General features: G+C 39.3%; 5 protein-coding genes across 8 annotated transcripts; 3 read left to right on the forward strand and 2 right to left on the reverse strand.

Moving 5' to 3' along the window:
- The first annotated feature begins 5 nt into the window (after nucleotides 1–5).
- LOC106743720 (endoribonuclease Dicer) lies at nucleotides 6–8,526 on the forward strand. The gene is made up of 25 exons (XM_014617893.1): nucleotides 6–194; nucleotides 331–505; nucleotides 620–797; nucleotides 867–1,106; nucleotides 1,191–1,482; nucleotides 1,754–1,830; nucleotides 1,936–2,039; nucleotides 2,132–2,270; nucleotides 2,504–2,634; nucleotides 2,998–3,238; nucleotides 3,466–3,693; nucleotides 3,761–4,021; nucleotides 4,103–4,276; nucleotides 4,345–4,549; nucleotides 4,649–4,970; nucleotides 5,046–5,407; nucleotides 5,486–5,631; nucleotides 5,696–5,809; nucleotides 5,908–6,423; nucleotides 6,493–6,693; nucleotides 6,790–6,871; nucleotides 6,975–7,195; nucleotides 7,265–7,436; nucleotides 7,608–7,683; nucleotides 7,832–8,526. The coding sequence occupies exons 2-25, from the start codon at nucleotides 348–350 to the stop codon at nucleotides 7,989–7,991; spliced, it is 4,800 nt and encodes a 1,599-aa protein (XP_014473379.1). The 5' UTR covers nucleotides 6–194; nucleotides 331–347; the 3' UTR covers nucleotides 7,992–8,526.
- A 460-nt stretch (nucleotides 8,527–8,986) lies between these two features.
- On the reverse strand, nucleotides 8,987–10,881 carry LOC106743779 (microfibrillar-associated protein 1). The gene is made up of 3 exons (XM_014618003.1): nucleotides 10,791–10,881; nucleotides 10,485–10,645; nucleotides 8,987–10,281 (listed from the first exon to the last, which is right to left on the reverse strand). Exons 2-3 carry the CDS (start codon nucleotides 10,579–10,581, stop codon nucleotides 9,008–9,010), a joined length of 1,371 nt encoding a protein of 456 aa, XP_014473489.1. The 5' UTR covers nucleotides 10,582–10,645; nucleotides 10,791–10,881; the 3' UTR covers nucleotides 8,987–9,007.
- A 150-nt stretch (nucleotides 10,882–11,031) lies between these two features.
- LOC106743997 lies at nucleotides 11,032–13,651 on the forward strand. Its single transcript, XM_014618416.1, has 6 exons — nucleotides 11,032–12,062; nucleotides 12,192–12,361; nucleotides 12,419–12,594; nucleotides 12,656–12,814; nucleotides 12,965–13,298; nucleotides 13,500–13,651. Exons 1-6 carry the CDS (start codon nucleotides 12,010–12,012, stop codon nucleotides 13,628–13,630), a joined length of 1,023 nt encoding a protein of 340 aa, XP_014473902.1. The 5' UTR covers nucleotides 11,032–12,009; the 3' UTR covers nucleotides 13,631–13,651.
- Nucleotides 13,644–16,050, forward strand: LOC106744071. Its single transcript, XM_014618530.1, has 5 exons — nucleotides 13,644–14,842; nucleotides 14,960–15,174; nucleotides 15,245–15,317; nucleotides 15,394–15,480; nucleotides 15,725–16,050. The coding sequence occupies exons 1-5, from the start codon at nucleotides 14,562–14,564 to the stop codon at nucleotides 15,912–15,914; spliced, it is 846 nt and encodes a 281-aa protein (XP_014474016.1). The 5' UTR covers nucleotides 13,644–14,561; the 3' UTR covers nucleotides 15,915–16,050.
- Nucleotides 15,804–17,879, reverse strand: LOC106743853. 4 transcript variants are annotated; one of them, XR_001374413.1, is made up of 7 exons: nucleotides 17,466–17,879; nucleotides 17,064–17,276; nucleotides 16,807–16,988; nucleotides 16,527–16,710; nucleotides 16,285–16,436; nucleotides 16,087–16,216; nucleotides 15,804–15,894 (listed from the first exon to the last, which is right to left on the reverse strand). XR_001374413.1 is itself a non-coding variant. In XM_014618165.1 (7 exons), exons 1-6 carry the CDS (start codon nucleotides 17,742–17,744, stop codon nucleotides 16,107–16,109), a joined length of 1,128 nt encoding a protein of 375 aa, XP_014473651.1. In that variant the 5' UTR covers nucleotides 17,745–17,879; the 3' UTR covers nucleotides 15,804–15,894; nucleotides 16,087–16,106. The 4 variants fall into 4 exon arrangements, 2 of the variants coding, with proteins under 2 accessions (XP_014473651.1, XP_014473786.1); XM_014618165.1 differs by having other exon boundaries at nucleotides 16,277–16,436; XR_001374402.1 differs by having other exon boundaries at nucleotides 15,806–15,894; nucleotides 16,057–16,216; nucleotides 16,277–16,436.
- Nucleotides 17,880–18,072: the final 193 nt, after the last annotated feature.

Below are 18,072 nucleotides of genomic sequence, written 5' to 3' on the forward strand. Positions count from 1 at the left end.
AAACCTAACGTACGCCATTGTTTCTTCGAGACTGTTCGAGACTGTTCGGGAACTGCGGGATTACCCCGAATCATTTGACTTTGCTCAGCCGAAGATGCAGCCAGTTTTAATCAGTTTCTGACAGTTGATCGTGGGTACGAAGTTTTTTTTCGTAGCAGTCGTTCGATTTGTTGGCTGAACAAATCATTGATAAAGTAAGCATTCTTAAATGTGAGCATTTCAAACATATTTGATACATTTTCATTGCTTGTTTATACGTAAACCACACCTCATCAATAGATGACGCAACTTTTCATGGCTATAACACCTCCCGTGATAACCTGTTTGTAGAAATCCCATACGGGACGATGGAGGTGACGACGTCCGAATTTCCGCCTCGAGCGTATCAGATAGATCTTTATGAAAAGGCTGTGGAAGATAATATAATCGTTTATTTGCCAACTGGTGCGGGCAAAACGTACATAGCTGTTATGCTTTTGAAAAAATTAAGCGGTGAATTACAAATGTAGGTACATAATGCAGAAATGTTCTATTCTCTTTCTTGCCTACTTTTAATTGTTGATTATGCATTGATTTTATGTGCATTCAATCAGATCAGAAACATTTCTCTTATATTTAGGCCTTACAGTAAAAATGGCAAACGTAGCATATTTATCGTGAACACTGTGGCATTGGTCAGACAACAAGCAGAATACATAAAAAGACATACGTGTCTAACTTGCAAAGGTTACAGTGGTGATATGAAAGTAGACGTTTGGAAAGAAGATAGGTGGAAGCTGGAATTTGATGAGATTCAAGTATTGGACTCACAATACAAGTTCTGTCTTCTTACTGAGAAGAATAATAATATAACCGTTGTGTTTTAGGTTTTAGTCATGACTGCACAAATATTAGTTGATATTATCACTCGTGGGTATATGAAATTAGATAGGATAAATTTGATTATATTTGACGAGTGCCATAGAGCTGTGTATAATCACCCTATGCGACAAATTATGCAGTTGTTTGAAAACTATCCCAAGGAACAACAACCACGTACTTTAGCTATGTCGGCGACATTATTGAATTCTAATATTAAATCTGACAAAATTCAATCCACTATCAAGGTCACTTTATGCTACTGTATGAGCTATTAATGATTTTCAGATGTAATCTTGAGAGATACAGTTTTACTATTGTTTACACTGCAGGATTTGGAAGTAACATTCCAGGCAAAAATAGCAACTGTACAATCGGTAGAATGTATTCAAGAGTATTGTACAAATCCGAAGGAGAATATCATCAAGTATGATACCTATGTAGCCAGTGCATTAGCTGTTGATGTGAATGATATAATAGAGGAGTCTGTAAATGTATTAAAGAATATAATCCTGGATACTGATAAAATTTTTCTGGAATCCAGTCCGTATTTTCAGCCTAAAAAAAAATCTTCCAAGTTGATAAGTATTATGAAGGATATAATAACAACCACGACGCAAACCGGTAATTAATTCACACATATTCACATAACTGATTGATATAGTTGCGATGTAGAGGAACAAGGGGGAAAATAAAAGTTTTACGATATAAAATCGGAATTTAGAATTTAGATTCTTCCAATCACGCAGGAGCGTATTGTATCGTCGAGAAAGACGAATGAAAACTTTTGACATTTCTCAATAGTTATACATCTGCGTTTTCTTCTAAATTTCGCGTACATTTTCTTGCACACATTTCAACGTTCGTGTAAGATGCTGTTTAATTTTTGTCTTAGGTATATATGGTGGTAACAAATCAGTTTTGTTACATTTGATTCAGCTAGAGTATTTAAAAAAATACTGTGATAATACTGTAAGTGAAATATGATTTTTGAAGTATAATTAAAATTTATTTTCGAAATAGTGTAAAATACTCTACATTATGTTTTTAATAAGAAATTATTTTATCATAATTCAGCAAACGAATGTCATTCTGGAGTATCTAATTACGCAAGTTATCAGAATAAGGAAACTGTTTGATGAGACGATGAAAGATTATACAGAATTAGAACGAATTTACAAGTCAGTATGATTTTTAAGAAGATTTACAAAGCAAACCTTATACGAATTAATGTTGTATGCAATAATGTCAAGTGAAAAATATCAATTTTCAGGTTTTCATCTGACCAGGTCAATAAACTATTCATATTATTAAAGAATTTCAACGAAAATAAATTAGGCGATCAAAAGTTTTGCTGTATTATTTTTGTCAAAGAAAGATTTATGACGAAGGTGATGTATAGTATTTTAAAGGTGAGTATGTTTCCAATTTTCCGTTTCATTGAGTATTTCTCAATTATAAATTTCAATGATAACAATGGTGATAGATTTATAATAAAGCTATTGTAGTAAAAACTATATTGCTAAAGCAAACACGTGTATATACTTGTATATGTACACTGTGTATCATATATATGTATGTACGCGCGTGTGTTTACTCATTTATTTATTGATTCTTCATATTTAAAACTGTGATAATGTTCCAGACATTAAGTGAGCATGATGAGCAATATAGTTTTCTTTTGCCCGATTACATAATTGGATGTCAAAATAACCCTTACAAAAATACCAGAGAAGTTTTATGTCTTGCAAAATGGCAAAAGGAAGTAATGCAAAGGTAAAGTTTACCTTTTATTCGTTGATGTTTAATATTTTTGAAACGACGTAAGTCGCTCTTTATTATCAATAATTATCTACCTATACCGTTTTCATGCGAGCTAACAATGCACAAAAATGTTAACCACGCTTGTACGTTGTGCGTAAATTTAAATTATTATATTTGCAATTTGACACATATAAAGTGATTGGTAAGTGCAAATTATAATCTACTTTGCGCATACTTTGCTGCATCGATATAAAAAGACGTTTGCCTCTTTCCCCCCCCCCCCCNTGACTTGTATAAATGACAAGAAACGCATTCTTCATCAATATGATTTGTATATAATTAGTGATATAAAGGAGATACATATTTTTTCCACAGATTTAGAAAGGGCTTGTGCAATTGCGTGGTAGCAACCGATGTTGTCGATGAGGGAATCGATGTGCCACTTTGTGCATTGGTAGTACGATATGACCTACCGACAGATTACAGAGCATACGTACAAAGTAAAGGTCGCGCACGTCATGGTACGAGTCATTACACGGTTCTAGTGCCACGTAATGATGATTCTTTTCTTTCAAGATATAGGGATTACAAGAATACGGAGCTAATAATGAAAGAGGTAAGCATTCAGCCAAAATGCCAAAAGTAAATATATGATTTTGAGGATAATAATCGTCACAAATACATCAGAAACGGTCTATATAATGATCGTCTAGTATGATGAAATATATCAGACAGTATGGAAGTTTAACCAGATGGAAGTAAAGCGTAATGAGAACGGTAGACATTTGTAAATTGTTTAAGACAATAATAAATCAATAATTCTTGCGTATTTATCGTTGATAGATTTTAGTAGGAAATGAAGTTCGCAGCTTACCCACTGATCAAGAGATTGAAAACGGTCTATATCAATATGAAATCGTACCATATTGCTTGAATGATACAGGAAACGTTTTAACAGAAAACACTGTGGTCAATATATTGAATAGATATTGCAGTAGCCTGCTAAATTGTAAGTTTGTTACTTTGGTGCCAATTTGGACCTTGTACAAGAACGTCAATGATTTGTTTCAGGTACTATTTTGCAGATTTGTTTTAATTTCGTCGTTGTAACGTTTATTAATCAACATATATTCGGCAGGTTTCTATTCAACTACCAAGCATATCGCCAGTGAAAGATGTAATTTACGGCGACCCTATGACAAACATAAGTGGTGCCAAACGATCCGCCGCCATGAAATGTTGTATAAGATTGCACAAATTGGGTGCGTTGAAGGATAATTTAGAGCTTGCTGTGCCGAATGCAGTTTTGGAAGGGAAGGATCACTTGTTCCCGAATTGGCAACATGAAGATGATTCTTGGTGTGGTACACATAATAAGAAACGGCGTCATAAACTAGAGGCTAGTTTATATTTGTGTGTTTTACTCACGATAGCAAAAATACGCCCTCTCTCATTCAATTGATGAAATGTACTCTTGTAGCATCCGACAGCATTATACGAGGCATTTCCGTGCAGCGGTAAAAAATTGTACCTCCACATTCTCCATACGAGTCCCACATATTCTGTGCCGCATGATAACAGGCATTTGGTCTTTTACAATTTACTCAACGACAAGAGTGGCTTTGGCATTCTTTCTATAAAGAACATGCCCAAGGTAGAGGCGTTCGAGCAACATGCCGTTTTTTTTTATTACCATCGGGCCGCTAACATAATCTCTTTCAGATACCGTCTTTTCCGATTTTCATGAATGTCGGCGAATTAAATGTCACCGTAAAGCCTAATTACGCAACGATGACATTAAACGAAGAGGATATTAAATCGCTGAAAATATACCACACCTTGCTTTTCAGTGAAGTCATTCCAGTGATAAAGAACTTTACGGTGTTCGACAAAGACAATCTTGAAAATTCCTTCCTAATCGTTCCGCGTAAGTATAAACAGCTCTTTCATGTTTTCTATTTAGTAAGAAATTTCTCATCACATATCGACGCCACTCTAGTTAAAATTGATTCCACCAACGATTTAGTGAACGTCCATTGGGAAGTGAACTGGGACATTGTAAGGAAATATCAACAAGTGGAGAAAGTTTCGTCATCTACGCTCTCTCACGTCAGATACAGTGATTACGAAGTGGCATTGGTCAACCCAAGTTACAGAGCATCACCGAGCGTCTACATAGTCACGCAAGTGTGCGACGATCTGACACCCAAATCGCTTTTTCCGACTGACGATTTTGAAACTTATATCGATTATTACGAGGAGAAACACGGATTAAAGATCCAGAATCTGGAACAACCGTTGCTGGAAGTAAAGGCGATATCGACCAAAATTAATTGTATAAAACCAAGGTACGGCCGGTGGTTGCGCGCTCAGATGTCGCGGCTATGTAACGTTAATTTTCACATTCTAACTATTATCGATAGGAGTATGAAACCTGGACTAAGCAAACGTAGACGAGCGGATGTGTTGGAAGATTTTGAGGAACATCTAATCCCGGAATTGTGCCGGAAGATATGCTTCCCTGCTCTGTACTGGCTTAAAGCATCTACTTTACCCTCCATTCTTCATAGAGTTACGCAACTCTTAATTGCGGAAGATTTGAGGACAACTATTGTAAGTGAGACTGGTTTAGGGATAATAACACTACCATCCGGCAGTGAATGGCCCGCGTTAGATATGATAGAGAAAGAAATCGAGCCAGCGGAACCGTTATTGGATACAACATTGGACGACACAGTTGAGAGCACGCAAACAGAGCCGGATATAAATGAAGTAGAATTAGACGGTATGTTTTTCGAATGAAAGAAATGTTGGGAAATCTTTCTTATAATAATCCGTGCGTTTGTTTCTTCTATGAACACAGTAATGAACACCGAATCCAATTTGTATCCTTGGCCAAAGGATCAAGAACCTCAAGATATATACCGTAATATAGAAAACATTCAAATGATAGATGTGCAATACTATTGTAATTTTATGCTAACCTGCGATGAAGACGATACCGTTCCGGTAAGCAGCAGCAGCACATATATCAATGACAAATATATATAACTTTTCTTTCTCTTATATTTAGAACAATTTGAACAAAAACATCAATTATATTTCGAAGCCAATAGTAGCGGTGCCACCGTTGTACATTCTTGCGAAAAAACAGTTACATGGGCCTAGTCCGGCAGAAATTATGCAGGTAAGTGAGGAGACACGTCGACAGCAGTGTTATGTACAATTTAATTTAATGGCAAATAATTGACATCTATGACATCGCAAAGTTCCACTCAATTGTAGGCGCTTACTACCAAGATATGCCACGATGGGTTCAATTTGGAACGATTGGAGACTTTGGGCGATTCCTATTTAAAGTTCATTACATCGTTATTCTTGTATCACTCCTTCCCAGAGCTTAGCGAGGGTCAATTGACGGCGATAAAAGGCAAAATCATCGGCAATCGCAATCTGTATTACAGCGGCATTAAGAAGAGCATACCTGGTCGCATGAAGATTGACGAGTTTATGCCTATGAGTACTTTCATCGTACCCGCGTATACGGTATTCCGACCATTGCAAAAGACACTGTTGGACCAGAACGTGTCGTTAAATATATTGTACGAACTTACGATACCAGACGAAGAGAGATTAACCGGAAATGTAAGTGCGAGTACAAGCAATGCGATACAGAACATAATATCGCAATGGAGTTTGGCGGAAAGCCAAACCGGCATGGAACATTATTTGAATATTCAAATCGTGCCCGATAAAGCCGTGTCGGATTGTGTGGAAGCGCTGATTGGCATTTATCTCAGGGTGAGTGCACTTTTTCAGAAAGTGTGTTAAAAAGGTGGATTTATTTGATACATTGGTTTTTGATATTAGAGTACCGGTATAAGTGGCGCTGCAAAGCTGCTCCAGTGGTTCGGCATACTTCCAGATATCGCGATTGATGAATTACTGAACGGTACTAGTTTGTCCCATAATTCTACAATCGGTGGAAATCCGAATGAGCATATGCCATGGGCCGATAGCCTGGAAAGAAGGCTTGGCTATAAATTTAACAATCGGGCATATTTGTTGGAGGTAATCTTGATTATAATATAGTATTGAGACAACTTACGTTCCGCTAATTGTCTTGCATTGCCTCTGTCTGAATATCACTGTTCTATTATGTTTCAGGCGTTCACCCATCCATCGTACTCGGTAAATAGAATAACCGGTTGTTATCAGAGACTGGAATTTCTCGGAGATGCCATTCTGGGTGAATGCAAAAATATCATTTCTTTTTTCTTTCTTTTTTTTTTTCTTTTATAGTCAATGTCCTTTTTAACTGAGCGAACAAACGACGGGTTTTCTCCTTCCAGACCTTTTGATCACGTGCCATATTTACGAATCTTGTGGCAACTTGAATCCTGGTGCTCTCACCGATCTGAGATCTGCGCTCGTCAATAATATAACATTCGCTTGTTTGGCCGTGCGATATGGTCTACATACCTGCTTGCTGGCCTATGCTCCGCAATTGCACGAAATAATCAATCGTTTTGTCAAGTTTCAAGAAGAGCGAGACTATACAATTAATGATGAGGTGTGTATACAATTGGATCTTTATAGCGAATGTAGCGATTATAACTTGTAACGTTTCCTCTCGACAAAGTTGTTATGGGTGTTGCTCGAGGAGGAAGATTGCAACTTGGCCGAGTATATCGACGTTCCGAAAGTCCTGGGAGATTTATTCGAAACATTAATCGGAGCCATCTATCTCGATAGTAACAGGAACTTGACAAAAGTCTGGGAGATGGTTTATTCTTTCATGCACAAAGAAATTGGTAAGGTTCATATATGAATAACGGTATGAATAATCGTGTAACAATAATAATTTAATGAAAATGACATTTCCTAGAAACATTACTAGAGTTTCACGATTTATTAATGTGTTTAATAATATCGTTGGCTTCTTTATCGAGATATTGTATATAATCGTACCTTGTGTTTCACAGATGAATTTAGCAGAAATATCCCAAAAAATCCGGTCCGTGTAATACACGAACATCAAAATGCACATGCAAAATTCCTGTGAGTATCATTTTTCAGACTTGTTCTTATTTTTGTATGTTTGGTGTTATGTTTTTTCTATACAAACACATGTGTCTCTCTCGTTCATTTGTTCCTTTTGCTCACGCATGCACACACGTATGTATATAAAATATTTCTATAATTGCAGTGAAGCAACATCGATCGGAAGCAGAAATATTATTATGGTACCTCTAAAAGTAAACATTGCTGGAAAGGAAAAGATTTTTCATGGTTTCGGATCTAACAAGAAGTTGGCTAAATGTGCGGCTGCAAAACAAGCGTTGAAAAGATTGCGCAGTCCGAAATAAGTCTTTCATATAATTAACGTTATATACATGCGCGTATGTTTTTTACGTCTGTTGATGCTATTTATAGACAATTTATCAACCTGTAGACATATAGACGCGTGTTAAAAGGAAGAAAGAGAAGAAAGACCATTTCAAGACTTAACGGACGTTATCATCGCACGATTATATTTCAGAATCTACAGCAAGATTTTTCGCGCCGTAATTAATATGTTACATGCACCGAGATTTTGTCATTTTTCATATTTCCTTTAGAACGTAAAAAAAAGTTTCCTTCTATTTTTTAACATTAAAGTCCATTAAGTAGAGATTATTTACTCGAGCTTCTCTTGCGGGTAAAAATCCAAAATGAGGACTAACATAAAAAAGAAAAAAAAAAAGATTAGAAAAGTCAACAACATTTCGATCGCTGAAAGTTGCTGCGACAAACACGTCGTTCGCAATCAAACAAAATTGTCACGCAATGTGGCATTTGGTAGATTGTAGAGTAAATTTACGATATAGAAAATATATTATTACATATTTCTGATCCCTTCAAGTTACCCAAGAGTTGGTGTGAATTTTTTAAACATAAAGTAACGAAACGTTCGGTTATTAAATTATACATAATCTCAATAAGAAAGTATTGATATAATATTACATCGAGCTTGTAGCCGGAAGTATACTAAAAATGCATGCCTGAGAAAAAGAAAAAAAAAACTGTACGTATGCTTTCCAATCTATTATCATGTGCCTATGCAATTTCGTTCGTATATAAAATATTTGCATACGTAAGTCATATTACACTCTATTTCTAAAAACAGGATGGGACCGACGATATAAACCGACAAACTGATTGCATTTTGCTCGCAATTCCATTGTAATGTATAAATAGACGATGGTATCGTTTGTATCTTATATGCATGAGCTATCGCTTTTAATTGCCAGAAATTGCTTTCAAATTAGCGAAGCAATGTTATTTGTACAAATGTTTCGACATGTATTTACTATAAATAAAGAAGAAAAAAGGTGTGATTGGCTCAATTGTCGGCTTTCCGCTTTTTCAGAGAAGGTCGATCGAAAACTTGCTTCATACCCGCCGCTTGATTATTATGAAATTTTAAATTTTGCGCAGTCTCTGATATCCACGGCGAATCGAATTGCGTCGTGTCCTGATCCACCAAGTGAGTGTACTTGGTTCTACCGCTGCGGCCGAAGTTCTTCACTTGCATGACCTTTGGTAAGATCGTCTTGTCAAAGTGATCCTCGAGAGTAGCGCCGGAAAAGTCACGTTTGAATATACTGTCGTCTTTGTCCAAGTAGAACGCACCGCGATGATAATACTTTTGCAGGAATTTATACTTCCCTTTGGCTGCTTTATTGGTAATCACTTTCGGATTCAATCGTGCCTCCTGCCTTCGCTCCTCCTCCGCCATATTGCGTATACGCTCAATCTCCAAACGCTCCTTTTCCATCTGTTCTCTCTCCTCGCGGTCTCGCTTGATTCTCTTAAGCTCGCGCAATTTCCACGCCTCGTACTCCACCTCGTCGTTCTCGTCGTCCGTGCAGACGTCGTTCAATTTGTTCTCCTGCTCTACGTTACCCTTGCCGACCTGCGTTTCCTTCCGCACCGCCTCCTCCACCATTCTCAAGGTCTGCCGCTTGCGTTCCTCCGCCAATTTCTTCGCCTCGGCCTCCGCTTGCTTCTGCCGCATCGCCTCCTTCTCCTTCTCCATCACCGTAATTCGGTCCTTCTTGCGGACGAACACGGGTTTCAACCGCGGCCCGGTCTCCTCCTCGGAGTCGGTGTATTCCTCGTAGTACGAGCTCTCTTCCGAGCTCTCGCCCGACCTCTCCTCTTCCTCGCCTTGTATCAGTTCCTCCTCTGTGTCCTTCTTCGAGAGTACACGTTGCTTCAGAGCCTCTCGCCGCTTCTCTATCTCTGAATCTGACAGTTCCTCGTCCTCGGACGTGTCGGAGCTCTCCAATTTGATCCTCTCCCGAGTTCTCTCCAGCTCGATCTCGATCAGCTCGGGCTCGTGGATGTGTCTGTGCCTCTCGGTGCGTACCTCAGCAGGCGCCTCCTTTTGCCGCGTTAATCTTCGCAGACGTGGGTCGTCCTCGTCCTTGGTCCTCGCGTGCGAATGCACGGGAACGTCCGTACCGACGGTTTCGTTCTCATCGTAGCTCTTGAGCGCACGCTTCTCCAGAAAGTCTTCTTCTTCCGACTCCTCGTCCGAGCTTGCCGCGGCGTAATCGGGTCGTTTGCCGGAAACATAACGATGCACCTTGACCTTTTTCATCGACAATTCACCTGCAAAAGAGACATTACTAAAGAGATCGAAAGCAGTCATTTGGAGGACATAAACGGACGCGTGTATTAAGTCTATTAGACGGAGGGATGACATCTCTCTGTCAGATCGAAAGGCAACAAATTACTTGACGTATCCTGTTGTAAACATTTCGCGAAAGCCCTTTAGATCGAGAGTCACATATCGTGCTTTTCGTCGTCCTAACCTTTGTCATTTTTCACAGGCACCGCACCCGCTGTGCTTTGTATTCCCATGGGTGCGGGCGCCAAGGAGTTATTGGTCACAAAATAATCCATCATCATCTTGATGCCGTTTCGATGGCTCTCTCAACTTTGGTTAGCTGGGAAGCTCAGCGGCATTACACCACTTGCAACAGATGGAATGAGATATCAGACAAATGCGTTCCGTCGACGGAACTTGACGCAAAAAAATACAACGAACAAAGGTGAGCAGTGAATAAATGTCTATTTACTTTCTGTTCGCGCGCACATTGTAACTAGGTTAAGTTTACCTTGCCTTCGTCCTCATTCAACATCTGACCAAGAGGAAGGATTTCGACGGAAAAGCAACAGCCAATCAGAACTCGCGCCAGTAGCGAGTCAGTTTATCTACTATTTAGCTTGCTACCAGCGCGACTGCCTTTCTTTCGTAACGTCCCATACATTTTTACCATTGATAGTATAACATTTACCAACTCGTATGGTACATTAAATAAGTATGAACTAGGCTTAAGGAAATACGCATCAATTACATTTAATGCTCCCTTCGACCGCCATAAATTTTAAATTTAATCGACGATTAACTCAACGGAATTGACCAATCGCATTGCGTTCCGTTCAGCGGTTGGTCAATTTTAAATAACATTTTTTTATTTGTAAAATAAATTATATTATTTCGTATATATTATATATCATAATAATAATTGATAAATGCCACCGTGAAGAAGTGAACGAAACGTCAGAAATAAATCCATGAAAGACGCGGCGCTAATTCGGAATGCCAAGTGAAATATTTATAAATGCCAATCGGTGAGATCGCAAAAATAATAACTGATTTTTAAACAATTTTTCATCAACCTATTTCGCTCTTATTTTACCTGCTTTAGAAAATAACCTTCCGGGACTGAAGAACTGAAGTCGCCGAAATCAATGACTAATATACTTAATTGCTAAGGTTATTAGGTGAGTGATCAGTCAAATCGAAAAAATAATCGCCATCAGACGGTCAGGATGGACAGTATCGAAGTTAAATATTAAAAAGTCGACTATTTGGCATTAAAACGATTGAATTGTATCGATTATCTCTACTGTACGCTCGCAACAACAGATGATTCCGTCAGTGAGAAAATTAACGATCGAACTGACTCGACTTTCGCATGGAATCGTTTGATTTCAATCGTGTAAATAATCGATACTCGGGATCATTTTCGAGCAGGAAATTCTTTGTATACACAAGTCGAACGAGTTTCTCTCGAATTTGCCGTCACGCATGCGGTCGTGCATATGAATTAGCTCAATTATCTCGTTAATTGCTCTCCTTTCTGTCGTAACTCGTCGTAAAAAGGAAATATTACGATAATAGCAATTATCGTGTGATTTTCAAGGACTGTGAAGAATGTCGACGCGATATTGTTGGTAGAAATTCAGATTGATTTCTGTCGCGTACTATCCTGAAGCGAGGCGATTAGACGACAGTGAGCGGCGTAAGCATGGGCCGTATCTCTCCTTCCGATGCAAAAGTCGCATCTTTCTGCGCTAACGAGACGAGAAGGAGCCAAACTGAGGTAAATTAACGTAGTTCTCTTTTATTGACTTCCGTCAGTTGTGATGTCGTCGAGATTTCATTCCGTAACAAAAGTATGATGATATTAATTTTGTCAAGTTCAAAGCAACGGTGTATGTATAAATTCAAGATATAGTCGCGAATATATATACGTAATGGAGGCGGCAGGCTATTCTTCGCAAAGCAGAATCGAAGATGATGAAAGTCGAAACTCGACATCGCGTGATGAGGAAACCGCGGAGCCACGATTCACGTGTTCCTTGTACATCTCGCGTGGTCTTCAAGAGCAAAGCCACATAGGTATATTAAACGTATCAGCTGAAATAAGAATGTTTCGTCATTCAATCGTTGGATCAGGTTGCGAGTTGTTGCGATCCCATCTCGAGGAGGCAATCGCTGCCGCCGAGCCGTTCTCGGCTTGGCGAGTCACAGAAACGCCGTGCGGCCTGATTGCCGCCTTCGCCAGAGAAAACGACGCCGAGAAATTGCTGCAACGCGGCGATCTAGGCCAAGTGTTCGGAACACCTGTACAGGTATACGTTGGAAAATCTTCCTAATTCTCCAGAAGATGCTCAGGAAAATGGGTGGCAACAGGTAGCGCGATTCTCAGCGAGGGACTCTCGGTACCGCCAGGCCGTACTACTGAGAGGCGTGCCGTGGGCCATACCGCTCCAGGATATCGATTCGGCTCTGACCAAGCAAGGGATCGCCATCGGGAACGTCGAGCGTGCGAGGCAATTTGTTCGAGTAGAGGTGACCGCATAACTTCTGGTATTATCTCGCTAAATATCGCGCGTTAAGCGGAATAAGAGAACGTGTCGCGCGGGTGACACAGAAAACTGAGCGTAAGGTATGAAATTTTCTTCTGCGAGATCGTTCGTTTTCTTCCCGTCTCGCACATAGGTTTTCGACGCGGGCCACTACGAGGCCTTGCTGCGCCAAGGTCTGGACTTCTTCGGGGCGGCGCGCTTCAGCGCTGTCCCGGAGAGCTGGTGGCGTGGCGGTAATAATACCGGATGCTCCAGCAGTATGCTCTCGCAGTGCGGTGACGCAGTGACGTCGAGTGTCGCCGATGGAGTATTGCAGTGCTACCGTTGCCAGGGTTTCTGGCACGTCGCTGCCAACTGTCGTCATCTTCCACGTTGCGTACGCTGCGGTGAACCGCACAGCGTCGAATTCTGTCCGAGACCGCGTAACAACCCTATATGCTGCCACTGCTCCGGGCCCCATCACGCCGGTACTTTTCTTCAATTTTCCTTCTATTCCCCGTTCAATCGGATGGAAGAGTCGCGCGAATAATAAATTGCTTGCAAAAATGTCAATCACCCGACATAAATCATTTCTATTCCTAGCGCGTTCTACTAAAAAGACTTCGTGCACTGAAATTATCGGCGCGCGTTATACCCTCGTCTATAATCTCTTTCATTTTTTATTACAGGATATAAGCAATGTCCAGTCCGGCTACAACTGTCCAACGCGACGCCCGTGAGCATCACGTTGAGCACGGCTCGTACGGGAGGTCAATATCCGAACAAATCGAATCATTCGTTGAGGCAAGGCCACTGTTAAGAATCGTGCTTATCGAGTTAAATTATACGCAAGAAAACATCATTAGCGAACAGCCACTTTCATAACTTCGAAATGAGCGCGTTACGTTTCTTCGCGTTGCGTAACCATTTAGCCGCGAGCGAAATTTCGTGATACGGCACGTGAAAGTGAACAAATGTCGTATAAATAAAATGCCGGAAAGTTCGATCGGGAGAAATTCCGCTCAACGCGTACGTAAACGTAGATTTTTTTTCTACACAAGAGCAAGTTGCTTCTAGAACAACGGTTTAAAACTTACGCACTATTGTGTATGTGTTTTCTTTTAGATAGACGTGCAAATATATATGAGTTTGGAGACATTAATCCATCCTTTGCTAGATCGATTTCCCCCTTTTTTTCGCGCTCTCTAAAAACTCCGTAAATTTGCTATCCGGAGAGTTTCGTCCCGCTTTCTTCGTCCTAGTCCCCGTGAATGTGGGTCTCCCCACCTGGGTGTACAGTCGCCACCACCAGGTGATCGCGATCCAAGGAGAGGGAAGGTATACCTGCGCGGGTGTAACGTCATTCGATCGGCTAGTCCGGTCCTGTTCGTGAAGGCCGATATATTCCCCCATTGCATATAATTTACCGCACGCGCCGTTTAAAAAATTCAGTCGGTGCAGCGTAATGATATCGGCGAGCCGAGGAAGGTGTTTCTTTTTAATAACTTTGTCTTTTATATAAAACGAATCATTCGAAGATACATATATATCGTGCAAGTACTAAGCAATGTCCCAAGGTAAGTAAGTTCCCAAGATTCCGTTCGAAATATCGCAAAATGATGAAAAATTGTACGTAATGTTTTTCAATTTTAGAATTTTCTCGTATCGTCCGTAAATAAATATCGGGGAATGCTGTTACCGAATTCTACATGTCGCGAGAAAGGGATTCGTCATGAAGGATTTACAAAGATATGAGATCACGTAACGACGACCAGCAAAAAAAAAGCGATACAAAGAAAATGCCCTCGGCGGACTTACGGACATTCCTTCTTGTCGTGTCGGCGTGCAGTTTAACTACGCAACAGCCAACATTCTTCAGAAGTACATTCAAAGGTCTGGACAGCCTTGCCTCGAGCGCTACGGCATTAGCAAATGACGAGATAAGAGCTGTTTATTATCACGAACAGACAGTGGCAGTAGTAGACCTTGGTCCGAGAAATATACTGCACGATTGCGATATAATCGAAGTATAGTAAGTGGTCTCAAGTCGCTAAAAAAAAAGAAAAAAACATAAACTACCGAAACCAGTTTTCGGAGTATTTCATATTTTTTTTCGTGCTACCTTGACATGCATCGTTGACTCTTTCAGCGAGCCATCGGAGGCTACCGAAGTAATACGAAACTTGTCTATCACTTCGCACCCACAAGTGGTGTCCTTTCAGGACATTACGAGACTCATGCAACAATGCGAATTGTTGGATAGTATTCGCGTGGAAACTACGTCCACTTTGCCTACAAACGTGCTGAGCAGAGGAACTCGCATAGCCGCAAGTTCCATTACTTTGCTTTCCGGCATTCTACCGGGTTGGTTGTTCATATGATCGTGCGCGCAATTTCTCGCGAATCTTATTTTAACGAAGATCGATCATTCCAGGAACGAAATGGTGCGGCACGGGTGACATTGCTGAGAATTATCACGACTTGGGTGACGTACCCTACGTCGACAGGTATTATTAAACTTACGTTACTGAGCGGCACAAAGATACGATCGAAAACTTGAACGGATGCAAATCTGCTTTTCAGATGCTGTCGCACCCACGATCTTTGTCCTATAAAGATCCGTGCACAACAAACTCGATACAACCTCACGAATTATTCCCTGTATACCAAGTAAGAGCTTATTAGCGGAATTTCAAGTGTAAATCACTAAATTTCCTTCGATTTAAGAGTGAATTTTATTAAACCTTTAGCATAATGTATTTTGTGACTAAGTCGTGTATTATTTCATTTTAATTGTCAATTCTTCCATTTGTATTACTTAATCAAACAAATGTTATTCAATATTGTCTTTACCTTTCTTTACTTAGAATTTCATTTTAGTTATTTCGACGCATTCAATCTTCAACATTTACAGATCGCATTGTACTTGTGATAAGGCGCTTTATCAATGCTTAAAAGCTGCCAACCATCCCACGGCGAATCTATTGGGGCAAATATACTTCAATATTGTCAAAGTAGAGTGTATAGAAGACATACGGACGAACCGACACATCTCCTCCTCGGAACCATTAAGGAAATTTGTACCTGTGAAGAGAGAATATTAGTAGTCGTAGAGGATATTTCTTTTAATTATCTAACAATCTTCATAAAGCGCGTGATACTGTTCGAAAGTTTGCCCCATTTAGAAATCTATAAAATTGCTCATTTGTAAGAATTATAATTGAAGGTTACGACATTTGTACGCACTTTGATTTTAATTTCGCAGGCATAATGTACCTTCATAAAGGAGTTGTTCTTTACATACAATTTGCGATTGACAAGATAGCCTTATCTAATGACGACAAAAAGGGTATGATGCCTCTTATACATTGACTGATACCGGATGATCGGTGATTGTACAAATTTCCTGCAACAATTCATCCAGATAAATTGTTTCTTTTACTATATCCTTGTAAAAGAAGTGTACCTATTAACCAGAGAGCTTCCTTTCTAATATGTATACATTGATGCGATAATAATTTATTCAATAAAGCACACAGATCTTCCTGTGAATATTCTGTATTTCTCAGAAGAATGTCCGTCTTATCTTCATAAGAGTTAGCTAATATACGTATAGATGCTGTAATCTAGAAAGCAGGAAAAGTTGAAATAATATTGTAATTGTACAAAAAATGTGTATTTTATAGAATGTATTTATGTAGTTTTGTCATAACAACCTCGCTGATATTATCTAGCCCAGAGTGATAAAGATAGTCAACAATTTGTGACAAGATAGGTGAGAAATACGGATGTGTGATGAATGAAGAGGACAACAGAGCTAACAGCCAAGTAAAATTTGGATCCTTGTACAGGAGATTCTGTTTTACAGTAGCTTCAACAAGTTCTAACATTTCCTCTTCTCTATAAATATTAAAAATGCATTAGACTTGTGCGCAAGTTTCATTTCTTGCTTTTGTGTCAGTTGATTTATATGAGAAAAAAAAAACTGCTACTTACGATATTTCATGAAACGCTACATGCACGTAATGTAAAGTTGCATATATTACAGAAGGAAGAATCATATCGTCACAATTGTTTAATAATAAAATTAAGTGTTTCAAACAGTGTTGCGCATGTAGAATGGAAAAAGCCTTGTAGCTTCCTGCAATTAAGTTGCCAATTGTCCAAATACATACATCCTGATAAGAAATAAATTACCGTACTTTAGATCTAAGTAAGCAACTATCAGCTTAATGCTACTCAGAATAGATTACCAGCAATGCATAGTTTAAGCTTTCCAGTTCGGTAAGCAAATATGGGATAACTGCTTTTCCTAATGCTGTACAGGCTTTAGCATTTCCAAGAGCGATGTTGCAGCAACAATTTGCTGCGTATAATTGAAGAATTGGATCGTTACCAGAAAGATCACGTATCAAGCCTGGTAAACTTTGATCTATTTTTAAGAAGGAATTTATATTTTCCTCACACTAGGAAGAGAATGTACGGAATTACAAATAATGTTACATTAGTTTCTTATCAGTTATGAACATGATGATATTGTTTCTCGCTAGACCTTAAATAAAGATAGAACGACGCTCGTAGTTGCGAGCTCTAGGTGGAATCTTGTATATATGTTGCGTTTAACAAGATTAATCAATTACATCTATAGAATATACCTGAATAAGAGCGTTGGGCAAATATCTGTAATCCTCAGAGGATATTCTTTTCTTCTTGAGAAGCTTCGCTCTTTCACTAATGTAATCGATCGAAAAGAACCCATTCCCAAATGATTCTCCTAATAAGCTTGTGCGATTTTTATTCCAGGCAGACACACGATTCTCCTTTCTTTTCATTAAAGTAGCTTCTCGTAATCTCGTTCGCACTGTCTCAAACGTGTTATTATCATCCGTCCAGAGTTCTGTGGCCTCATCTACTTGATCACTGATGGACTGCATCTTGATTCGTATGTGATCAAATCTTTATATCGTACCTATGATGAATTTCTTATCATCACCCGTTCCGTGTAGGTTAAAAATTTTTGAACAGCCTGATTCAAACCTCTCTCTCTCTCTCTGTTCATTATATGACTTACCAACACGAAAGATTATCTACGATAGATTTATCATCTTCCAATCGAGTGACAGTTTTGCTAACGAGTTGAAGAAAATAAAGTAGGTGGCGCCTAAAGCGAAGTTTTACAATTTAAACTCTATGCCTTAAGAAATTGACCAATAACCAGTTGAATCGCTTTTATAGATCTCGGACAGGCCGAATATAAAAGTT

Source organism: Dinoponera quadriceps, unplaced genomic scaffold (assembly GCF_001313825.1).
Source record: "Dinoponera quadriceps isolate SergipeBrazil2010 unplaced genomic scaffold, ASM131382v1 scaffold119, whole genome shotgun sequence".
In the NCBI taxonomy this organism is placed as follows: domain Eukaryota; kingdom Metazoa; phylum Arthropoda; class Insecta; order Hymenoptera; family Formicidae; genus Dinoponera; species Dinoponera quadriceps.

Bases quoted from the DNA above. Each gene is read 5' to 3' on its own strand.
- LOC106743720 (XM_014617893.1), top strand. From the start codon at position 348: ATGGAGGTGACGACGTCCGAATTTCCGCCTCGAGCGTATCAGATAGAT. The intron at 2,635-2,997 runs GTAAAGTTTACC...TTTTTTCCACAG, and splicing joins CAAAAGGAAGTAATGCAAAG to ATTTAGAAAGGGCTTGTGCA. The intron at 4,971-5,045 runs GTACGGCCGGTG...TATTATCGATAG, and splicing joins ATTAATTGTATAAAACCAAG to GAGTATGAAACCTGGACTAA.
- LOC106743779 (XM_014618003.1), bottom strand. From the start codon at position 10,581: ATGATGATGGATTATTTTGTGACCAATAACTCCTTGGCGCCCGCACCC. The intron at 10,282-10,484 runs GTTAGGACGACG...TCTCTTTTGCAG, and splicing joins GCCTGTGAAAAATGACAAAG to GTGAATTGTCGATGAAAAAG.
- LOC106743997 (XM_014618416.1), top strand. From the start codon at position 12,010: ATGCAAAAGTCGCATCTTTCTGCGCTAACGAGACGAGAAGGAGCCAAA. The intron at 12,063-12,191 runs GTAAATTAACGT...TATAAATTCAAG, and splicing joins CGAGAAGGAGCCAAACTGAG to ATATAGTCGCGAATATATAT. The intron at 12,362-12,418 runs GTATATTAAACG...TCGTTGGATCAG, and splicing joins TCAAGAGCAAAGCCACATAG to GTTGCGAGTTGTTGCGATCC.
- LOC106744071 (XM_014618530.1), top strand. From the start codon at position 14,562: ATGAGATCACGTAACGACGACCAGCAAAAAAAAAGCGATACAAAGAAA. The intron at 15,175-15,244 runs GTTGGTTGTTCA...CGATCATTCCAG, and splicing joins GCTTTCCGGCATTCTACCGG to GAACGAAATGGTGCGGCACG. The intron at 15,481-15,724 runs GTAAGAGCTTAT...CAACATTTACAG, and splicing joins AATTATTCCCTGTATACCAA to ATCGCATTGTACTTGTGATA.
- LOC106743853 (XM_014618165.1), bottom strand. From the start codon at position 17,744: ATGCAGTCCATCAGTGATCAAGTAGATGAGGCCACAGAACTCTGGACG. The intron at 17,277-17,465 runs GTATATTCTATA...TTCTCTTCCTAG, and splicing joins TGCCCAACGCTCTTATTCAG to TGTGAGGAAAATATAAATTC. The intron at 16,437-16,526 runs GTTGTTATGACA...CCTGCTTTCTAG, and splicing joins GGCTAGATAATATCAGCGAG to ATTACAGCATCTATACGTAT.